Raw genomic sequence first — 10,812 nt, 5'->3', positions numbered from 1 at the left:
GAGAGCGCCGCACCAGATCGTCGTGCCGTCGTACCGTATCGTATCGTACCGTACCGTACCGTTCCGTGGGCGGTGATCGGCGCGATCGGCCGAGCGGAGCGGAGCGGAGCAGAGCAGAGCACAGCGGCAGCGCGAGGGGCCCTATGTCAAATCGACGTCGACGGCGAGGACGAAGTGCGCCAGCATGAAGAAACTATTCTCCAAGATCGACAACACGTCGAAGGAACCCAACAGTTACCTGGGGAAGGTGTTTGTCGTGGGCCGCCACACTGTCACCGTCGAAGAGGTCCTGGCAGAAGGTAAGCCGTTTTCTCGAACGTTGCTTCTTTTCTAACATTTTATGATGACATCGACACTTCCTCTTGTTCCCGCTCTTGTGTGTGCTCCTGTGTGTTTCAGCCTCCAGTGGAAGTGTACGCGACTGGATCCCCTCTGTTCTATTTTGCACTGCAACCTTGCCCGCCCTCTCCGCCACGCCTGACTGTCCCGCTTTTTCTCTCTCTTTCTCTCTCTCTCTCTCTCTCTCTCTCTCTCTTCTCTCCTGGATTGTCCTCGGCGAGTGCGAGATAAGTGATGATGGTATACGATCTTCATCCGCATCCGGGGCGGGTGGTTGGTTGGACATCATTAAGCTCCTTCTTATAGAAATTTAATACTGATTAATTACTCATTTCAAGGACTAATAAGTTCTGAACAACAGTGCTTTTCTAATACTCAAAAATAAATAATTTCTAGTATTAAATTGGTAAAAATTTCTGTAAGAGCCGTTAACTTTTGATACGTCGACCACAAACTGTGCGTTTTACACTGTTGACAGAATTTATGGTTCCAGGGAATGTCAGCTATGTTACTCTGGAATAAACAATCAGTTGCCTTTCAGACAGCTAATGTTGCAGGATCACACAAAAAATATAAAATATTTTAAACATAAATAAGAGAGAAGAAGAAAGTCATTTTTTGATTAAAACGAGTCTTGATGCTTAGTAATATTCATATGTGAAGATGCAAATACAGTTGATATTTTGCTAAGATATTTTGCTGACGAGTGTCTAAGTTCATTACTTCTCAGGAATGTAAATACATGGATTGTCAAGTGTCAGTTTTATGCCATTTAAAAAATCAGGATGTTAATTATGTTTCAGGGAGCTAATACTGCGAGAAGTTTTTTATATATAATAGTTGCATTGTTGTGAAATGTCAGATGACGGAGGTATATTGTTACATGTCGATATAACCGAAACTGGCAAACAAATTGATTGTCTAATCAGTAAATTTACTTTGAGATAAAGTCCAACAGAGTATCGTATTTTTTATTACCATTCTTGTAATTGTATCTGTGTCAAGTTACACACGCAACATGCACAGTAACTTCGTATTCCTATTTCATATTTTTTTCATTCTGATATATTTTTTTCTTTAACTTATATATATATGAATTTAATTAAATACTGAAAACATTATGCATTTGTTTTCTCTCTGTCTTTCTACTGTGTATCTCATGTAAGATATGTAACTGTTGTTTTACAGGAGGATTTGCGATTGTATTTTTGGTTAAAGCCTCAGGTGGACGATATGCACTTAAACGAATGTATGTCAACAATGAACATGATCTCAATGTGTGCAAAAGAGAAATTCAAATTGCTGTGAGTACTTTCGTAAATGATGAAATGCTAGTTTGTGCTATAATATTTTTTTAATGGAAATAATAAAGGAATATATGGCATTTTAATTACATGGATTGAAATTTCAATGAATTATTTCTATTTGCAGAGCAACCTGAGTGGTCATAAAAATATCATAGGATATGTAGATAGTAGCATAACTCACACCAGTGGAGGAATACATGAACTTCTGCTTTTAATGCCTTACTGTAAATCCCAAGTTCTTCAAATGATGAATAACAGGTCAGAAGAACTTTTTTTAATACATTCTTTATTTTTAATAATATTTAGATAATTTTATGTATGTATACAAATGTTACATCTAATATGTGACATTATTATGTATCTATAATAATGTCTGTATCTAAAATAATGTCTGTATCTAATTTTTCAAAGAATTGCAAAATATTATCCATTACTATCTTTGCTCATCTAATAATATTAAAATTTATAGCATACATTAATTGTATATTAATTTAATTTCTTATTTCTAGGTTGCAAACAGGTTTCAGTGAATCAGAAGTTTTATCAATTTTTTGTGACGTTTGTGAAGCTGTGTCAAGATTACATCACTGTCAAACGCCCATAATTCATAGAGATCTCAAGGTGAATTACTTAATTAATAGATATTATGTAATGACATCGAAAATATCGTGAGCTACATTTAACTGTCTTGCGATAGGTGGAAAATATATTGCTCGCTGACAGCGGTCATTACGTTTTGTGTGATTTTGGATCTGCAACGGGAAAGGTTCTTAATCCCAGTGTCCATGGTGCTGCTGTAGTCGAGGAAGAAATAAAGAAATACACCACTTTAAGCTATAGAGCACCTGAAATGGTTGATATGTACTGTGGAAAGCCTATTACTACAAAAGCAGATATTTGGGTGAGTAATATATATTACTTACGTTTATATATGCATCGCATATACGTGACGATCGTGATATTGTTCCTTTATTTTAAAAGTGACACAATTCAAAATTAAGTTCGGAAAGAAGGACAAATTATTTTTTAATATGACAGAAAATTATTGACTGGCAAAATAATATCGGCAAAAAAGAATATGTTTTAACATGATCAAATGTCATTTTCGTTTTACAATCTTTAAAAAGCCATCTTTCGTGACGATTTTTTTAAATTTGTAAAATTTAAAAAACCCGTTTGGAATCGCGATGATTTTTTTTAAAGAAGTTACATACATTCTGGGCACCGAAAAATTGATCATCATTTTGGGATTTTTTTTCAGGAAGAGAGTAAAACTGAAAAATTATAATAATTTAACATTGTTTCTTGATATTTTATTTATATAAAAAAATTTTCAAATTTGATTACATATAGACTTCGTAATCTCTGCAGCCATCACACGAAAATTTCTACAGAAAATTAGAATGTTCCATGAGCAGCATCCTTTCATGAGCAGCAACTTTCTCTAGAAATACAAAAATATTAAAATTTTAATATTATTTTCTAAACTAATATGTTGTTCCTAAGGGCCATTGTCTTATTTTTTTAAATTTGATTTTTAATATTTTTCTAATAAGTTTAAAAGTCTGAATTTTAGACGAAAAATTGATTTTTAATCTTATTTTTCATAAATTCCAAAAGTGAGCCGATGGGCCTTAGTTACAACATTATTTTAGAAGGCAATATTGGAATTTTAATTTTTAGGCCCAGTTTTTCATTATTATTTTATTAATTTGTAGTATATTTAAAATCAGATGTTTCACTTAATGGACTTCATCTGTGACATTATCATAGATGAAGCTCTTTTAAGGGTTAAGCCTAACCATAAAAAAAAAATTAACCAGATAATGAAAAACCGAGTCTTAATAATTTTTCCATAGAAAGTTCGAATGTTGCTTATAGAGCCGGGATTTTTTTGCAGAGTTAGACGCAGCTGCAGATTATGGAGGTTATTTATAATCAAATTAGACGGAAAAAATTTTTTTATATAAATAAAATATTAAAGAATGTGGAATTATTAGTTTTTTAAATTTATTTTACTCCTTGCCCAAGAAAAATATCTCAAAATACGTCAATTCTTTGGCACCGAGACACTGAAAAAAGGTACTAAATTTTAATAAATAATTGTTTGAAGTACTAATATAACATTTATTTATGGAAAACAAATATTTGCTAAATAAAAAAATTTAATAATTAAATCAAATGAATGATTTTTGTATCAAATAAATATATGTATATTACATTTAGTGAATATTCAACTGGCACTGTTCAAATCAAATATTTATTACATTTTACTTTTAGTGTATGTAACCTTAACCCCTTAAACTATTCTTTGAGTTATTACGATTTTTTAACTTTTTTAAAATCTATTTAGAATTGTTACGATTCTCTTTTTTGAAACAAAAATTAGAAGTCGTAACGTTTCTCGACGATTTTTTTAGAAAATAGTTTATTTTTTATAAATTTTTTTTATAAATTGATAAAGTAATATTTATCTAAAGAGATGCATTCAGATTATCGAACCGAGTATTGAGTCGAATCTCAAGCTGTGAGCATTTCGATAAATATTTTATTGTCTTTTGCCAATGTTACATAATAAATGCTTACCGAAATACTCGCTGTTCAGCTCGATAATCTGGACGCACCTTAATTCATTCATGCTAATAATTCGAAAATCGTTTTTTAAATGTGTTATTTTCAAAGGAAGTGATATGTAAAATTAAGAAAATCTTATCGGCGAGTCTTTTACATACAATTCCTGTCTTTCAGGCTTTAGGATGTTTGTTGTATAAACTCTGCTTTTTTACACTACCGTTTGGCGAAAGCACGCTTGCCATACAATCTGGAAATTTCACTATACCGGATAATTCAAGGTATGTGAAAAGTTACATAGACACAAATTACTTCAATTTTAATTACTTAACGAATTAATTTAATTATTTAATGAATAAAGTAAATGTGAATAACATGACATATATATATATTAAGTAGATCAGATGTATAGATAAAATATTTTTATGTTACAGATATAGTAGAGCACTCCATTGTTTAATTCGATATATGCTTGAACCAGATCCTGACATACGTCCTGATATTTATCAAGTTTCCGCAATTGCTTTTCAAATTCAGGGTAAAGAGTGCCCTGTGCAAAATTTACATGTATGTACATTGTAATACTTATACAATTATAATAGTATTGCAAATTTATATTAAACGTGTCTCTTAAAACGTGTACTGTTTTTTTTTTTTTTTTTTTTTTTTTTAATATAACTTACGTTAGTTCTTGCTACTTTATCTTTACAGAAAGTCCCAATTCCGGCGATAGAATCATTATCATGCCCACCTATGGAATCCGAAAATATTAAAAGATCGGCATCTGTAAAAACTCCGAAACCTACGCCTATAGCGACGACAGTTGAGGGCACATCTGTGACGCCGAGGCAAAGACCAAAAGGGCAAGCCGTTAGCACGGGACCGATCAGTTTGAGTGGTCAAATCGTAGGACAAATATCAGGCCAAGGAAATCAGACGCAAATTACGCCGTCAAATTCTGTCTCTTATGTTCAAGTAAGATTAACAAATCGCTTGCGTACTCGATTCCTCCGCTATACGAAAATGTTTAAGTATCTTCAGCAAACGCTTAATATAATCGTTTCGTTTTGTCAGGTATCGCCACAAGTTTGCACCCCCAGTCAAAATGTTCCCTTTGGCCAGTCACAAGGGCAGCCGTCGCAGTACGGTCAATCACAGAGCCCAATGATCAGTCATTCTCCTTTAACTCAGCAGTCACCCGTCACCGTTCAAGATAAAAATGCATTTTACTTTGATTCAAGGCAGCACGACGCGAGAGCTACGACGAACGTGAACGAGAAAAATTTGGAAGCTCTATTTCCGCCGTCAGGTAATCTAAGTAACGACACATCTAAGTACTACGAAGTAAAAGCAAATAAAGTAAAAATGGTCAAATGATCTTTTTTTCACATTGCCGCTTTTACAGGGTATCCAGATCCGTTCAAGGATGACGCGAGAGCAATGCCGCCACCTGCCAAAATACCACCTCCTGTTGCACCGAAACCTGGCAAGATTCTTCCGAAACTATCTAATCCTAGTTATCCATCGTCATCCAAGTATCCGCCAGTCACTTCATTACCGTCGAAATTATCCATTCCGACGGGGCCTAACAAGGCGACTCCACCAACGGTAACGCCACCAGCTTTGCCGAAACCGGTTAATAAGACAGAAAGTTTGAGTCAAAATATAAGTTCGAGCATATCTCCGCCTGACAGTCCGACATTATCGTCCTCACGTCATAGGAGGAACGTCAGTGATACGAGTGCTTTTAATAAGTAAGTCTCTTATATATTTAAAACTCTTCTTTTATATCTTATATCTATAGGATTTTATGAAAATTTACGAAATCGATACTAGGGATGCACCGGATCATAAAATTACCGGATATCGGATATTCGAGAAGGCAATTTCTTCGAGTCGGATATCCGACATTTTCTGGATATCCGACCGGATTCCGAGAAAGTGTCTTCTAAAAAGGACTTATAGGGAAAAAGATTGTAATTTTGCAACAATGTATGAGATATTATAGCATCACGAATATGCATACTTATTTTTAGAATATTTGTATAAGAAAAAATCAACAATTTAATGATATCAAAGGACCCCACACAAATCTTATGGAAGTTGAATTGCCTGAAAATTTGATATGTTGTCGTCCTGATCTTGTCGTCCTGATAAAAAGTCTTCCTGTAATGAACCGTTTGACTTCTACAAGGCGTCATTTTTTAAAACGGGTTAATACTACAATATCTTATTTTCAACGAGTATGATGCATTTCTACGTTATTATTTGCTCTTTCTGTGTTATATTTTTAAGTAAAAAAATTACAAGGATAACATTGACTTAATTGTTTCTCACAAAAAAGTTATAAGGATATCGAAGATAACTTGATTTTTGAGACTTAAATCGATGCTGTGTTGCTTCAGGTCTAGAGCGCGAATTTTTGGCATGATTATGGGGCGCATACGAAGAACAATCGAATTATTGCTATCTTATTTCAGTGAATATCCGGCTTGTACGCAGCGAATCTTTCTACGCATCCCGAGATCGTGCTTGAATTCGTGCGACCTATTAATTCTTTTCAGAGCTCTTTAAAGGTATCCTAAAGATGTCTGTTTTACCACCTAAGCACGTATAATTTTTTTATAAGAAATACTTTTTTTCTCTTTCACCGATTGGAAAATCCTTTTCCAGGATTAAAGTAATAAAGTATACGCATTAATACGTGTCTGAAAAGTGGAGTATATGTCGAGAACGATAAAAAATTTCGAAATTGATATATTTTTAATCATTTCTTAGTGTAACATAGCGTCTTAGCTGTCAAGTCGTAATAACATTTGCTTGATATGAAAGCTTTGAAACCTGTACGTACAAATATAGTAATATCTAGACACGTAGTTTACACGAACAAACAACGTCGAGTTCTTAGAATTAGATTTACACGCTTTATCGCGACGAATTTCTTATTACGAAAATTGACACGTATGTGTGACTGCGTGTATCATAGGTTGCGTGAGATATTGCCGTGGTAGTAAAAAAAGATATGTTGATGTGCGGCGCGCGGCACGACCTCTGATGATTTCATCGGAGTTCGAACTTTGCTTTAGGATTCCTTTAAAGTATTAAATCAGTTGTTTTTACAAACTACTTTTACAAACAATTCTTTTTAGAGCTATTTTTCACAACAGTTTTCACATCAGTTGTTTTTATAACTACTCATACTATTAGTCTTTATCAATTAAATATTTTTTTCTTGTGAGAAAATTATATTTTTTTAATAATAAAAATTTATTTTTCTATTAAATCTTGTAATACAAAAGTCACAATAATCAAAGCACTCCGATTTATAAGAGGCAAAGGGATTCGTAATAATCAAAAGTTGTGAGAAACAATCAAGTGAATATTATCCTTATAACTTTTATTACTTAAAAATATATAGAAAGTGCAAATAATTACGTAGAAATGCACACGTACACGTTGAAAATAAGAAATTGTAATATTAGTCTATTTCGAAAAGTGACGCCTCGTGGAGATCAAACGGTTCATTTTTATTACAGGGAGTCGTGCCTGTGGAGACTTTTTATCGACAAGATCTACAACATATTTTAAGGATATTCCTCTTCGTAAGATCTAAGTATCTAAGATATTTTTATTTATATTATAATCATCGTTTCGACATTTACAGAGCATTTGCAACTGAAACTACGCAGTTCTTAGCGCCATATATAGAGGCTTCGGTCAAGCCACGTTCAGATGATCCAACTACGCCACCGGAACTTCCAAGTGACACAAGGCCTTGTATAGCAACTAGTGCCTCGCATGTACGTGTTGTAAGTACATGAAGCGCACAATTTTATATTTATTTTTGTTGAACGACGTTGGTCCATTTACAAAATATAAATCGCGTTTTACATTATTGGAAAAATTTCAATTCTGTATTTACTATAGTTTAAAATTATATCTATTAGCGAATTCGATTGGATGCACTCAGTGCGCACTGGTGCATATTAAAGCTATCGTACACAAAACGTAAAAGTATGTTTATAAATAAACATAGAAATTGCTTAAATATAATATAATAAATAATATAATAAAATACTTAATACATTTTATTATATTATTATAGATGAAATATGTATTTATTTCATAATTCGAAACACACACATTTGCATTTCATTTTTATACTCAAATGAAGTCAGTGTATAACAGGCTTTAATATGCACTAATGCTTCCAATCAAATTCGTCAAACCATTATATACACGAAAAGATGATAACAAATGTTTTACAGACGTTGGAAATGTGAAATTTTATTTTATTTTTATTTACTTAGAATTTCGTTTTTTAATATATATTTGTATTTGTTGTTGTTATTATTATTATTATTATTATTATTATTATTATTTTATGCACTGCACTAGCATTAATGATAATCCCTCATCTTCAAGTAACTATTGACATTGAAAGTATTTTTTGAAAACACTTAATATTAAAAAGTTTGCCTACATTTTTATCAGGGTGAACTTTCAAGCCGAATGGGATCAGAGGGGAGATCATTGAGCGCAGATGTAGCGACGTGGAATCCGTTTGAGGATGTACAACCTTTTAATCAGTTAACGGAAGATCATATCTTTGGTGCTGAATTTGATAAAATAAGGAGAGGGAGCAACACTAGTATCAGTGGGGTAAAAAGTCGCGAAAGCCTTGTTATGACATATACGGAATTACCAGAAGATCCTTTTGAATCTGCACCTTTTAGCCTGCCAAGTAAGTTTTCATTAAAATCCTAAAGGGTATGTATAAAGTCTGATCCTTATATCTAGGAAATAGTTATAAATGGAAAAATGTTTTATACAAAAGTTGTAAGATATTAAGGGGGATGTATGATGAAAATATGGACTTGACTTTGAGTGAGCTTCTCAATATTAAGTTAATGTGACTGATGTTTTCAGAGAACTCCCTATTTTTTATTGCATATTCTTGTAGTTCACCCCGAGAACTTTTCAAAACACTACAATAAAATTCATTTTTATTTAGTACTTTTCGAGTTATGAGAATTGAAAGTTACAGTACCGTCATTATCAAAGTATTAGTCAACCGATCAACGTCTAAAATCTTTTGAACGTTGTTCAGAGTCGTGCCTTGAATAACACTGGACTGTTAAGATCAAGGTTACTAGAAGTTGTGTCTCTTATTTTCATTTTTGCACTTAAAATTTACTTTATGTAAATATGAAAATAAGAGGAATGATCTTCAATGATCTTGATATCTTACACTTTCATATGAAACATTTTTCTATATCTATAGCCGTTTTCGAGATATAGAGCCTATAGGGTCAGACTTTATAGACACTGTATATTAGTCCTCCTCTAAAATAAACGAACATATATATTTTATTATAAGGTTGAAATATTTATTAATATTTGGATTCTTTCTTAGCGGGGAAGAAGAATAAAATCGGGTCAAAGACTGCTGCTATTGCTGGAGGTAATGCATAAAATCCTTCTTACACTATCCTTCATCATCTCTCTTCCTCCTCTTATTCCTGTATTAATCTATTAACCTATACTTGGTTTGTGAAAGTCATTCGCTCGCTGTCTTAATACTTGGTTTCTTCCTTTTGCCATCATTGTGAGGTTTTGAAGCTGTAGTTATAACCATTGTCTTTCATCGTTTTCAGTCTAAGTTGTATATCAAGTATGCCAGAAAATTTATGAAATTTAGTAGTTAGTTCACCAAATGAGTTCTGACAAACTGTTTATTTAAAATGTGATATATATGTGAAGAGATTTTTGCTTTTTATGCATATTATTGAATATGCATAGTTTTATTAGTTTAACATTTGTTTCTTATATATCAGTGAATATATACAAAGCTTTATAGATGTAGTTTACAATATAAATACTAAAATATAATAATAGTTCAATTTTTGAATTTTTTATTATAATTAATTTTTAATTTACCAAATTACTTTATAAGAAATAAAGTACTAAAAGAAGTAACTTTGTTATACAACTAAGATTTTCTCCAAAATTTCATAATTTAGCTTTATGTATATATATAAATATGAAAAATTAGAGAAATATTAAATATGTTTAATAATTATGAATTTATAAAACATCACAGTCTTCATTCGGTAACTTAATTAAGTAGATTTAATTATTTTTATTTTTATTATGTAATTTTGCTTGTGTTTTTAGTTTAATTTCATATATAATTGACGAAATAATTAAATTATGAAACATTCAGCACAAATTATATAAAATAGACCTTTGTGAATCACACAATAACACATATGAAGGTATAGATCAATAACAGAAATGAAGAACGGTTCATTTAACAAGAGAAGGTTCCAGAGTGATCCTCATCAATTTCAATGAATCATGACGGAATTGTAAAGTTCCTCTGAATAAAAATCACCTCTCCATTTGGGCGTAGACGGTCTCCCGTTTCCGAGATATTTCAATATTAAAGTTAATAACATAATTTCCTTTAGAGTTTGTTAGAATGTTTATACTCGAGTATTTGTAACGTAGTGGATAACAACCTTTCTATATAGCACAGAATTTGCATTAATATCGTTGCAAATACTGTCCTAATACTCTAAAAGAAATGCCG

The 10,812-nt window shown here is 32.2% G+C and overlaps 1 protein-coding gene across 4 annotated transcripts in view; it reads left to right on the top strand.

Moving 5' to 3' along the window:
* LOC108756785 overlaps positions 1–10,812 on the top strand; it is a 23,923-nt gene that overhangs the window by 4,831 nt on the left and 8,280 nt on the right. The window contains exons 1-13 of one of the 4 annotated variants that reach the window (XM_018500828.1): positions 19–299; positions 1,528–1,643; positions 1,771–1,904; positions 2,156–2,267; positions 2,344–2,547; positions 4,395–4,498; positions 4,652–4,784; positions 4,929–5,192; positions 5,292–5,526; positions 5,623–5,971; positions 7,882–8,017; positions 8,712–8,961; positions 9,634–9,681. In XM_018500828.1, coding sequence (XP_018356330.1) covers positions 185–299; positions 1,528–1,643; positions 1,771–1,904; positions 2,156–2,267; positions 2,344–2,547; positions 4,395–4,498; positions 4,652–4,784; positions 4,929–5,192; positions 5,292–5,526; positions 5,623–5,971; positions 7,882–8,017; positions 8,712–8,961; positions 9,634–9,681 — 2,200 coding nt within the window. In that variant the 5' untranslated portion in view covers positions 19–184. Of the gene's footprint in view, positions 1–18; positions 300–1,527; positions 1,644–1,770; positions 1,905–2,155; positions 2,268–2,343; positions 2,548–4,394; positions 4,499–4,651; positions 4,785–4,928; positions 5,527–5,622; positions 5,972–7,881; positions 8,027–8,711; positions 8,962–9,633; positions 9,682–10,812 lie in introns of those variants that run through there. The other 3 variants (XM_018500827.1, XM_018500826.1, XM_018500830.1) reach the window with 3 other exon arrangements.

Source organism: Trachymyrmex septentrionalis, unplaced genomic scaffold (assembly GCF_001594115.1).
Source record: "Trachymyrmex septentrionalis isolate Tsep2-gDNA-1 unplaced genomic scaffold, Tsep1.0 scaffold13, whole genome shotgun sequence".
NCBI classification, from domain to species: Eukaryota; Metazoa; Arthropoda; class Insecta; order Hymenoptera; family Formicidae; genus Trachymyrmex; species Trachymyrmex septentrionalis.
The sequence above is the reverse complement of the archived record's forward strand: the minus strand, read 5'-3'. Positions and strand labels throughout refer to the sequence as shown.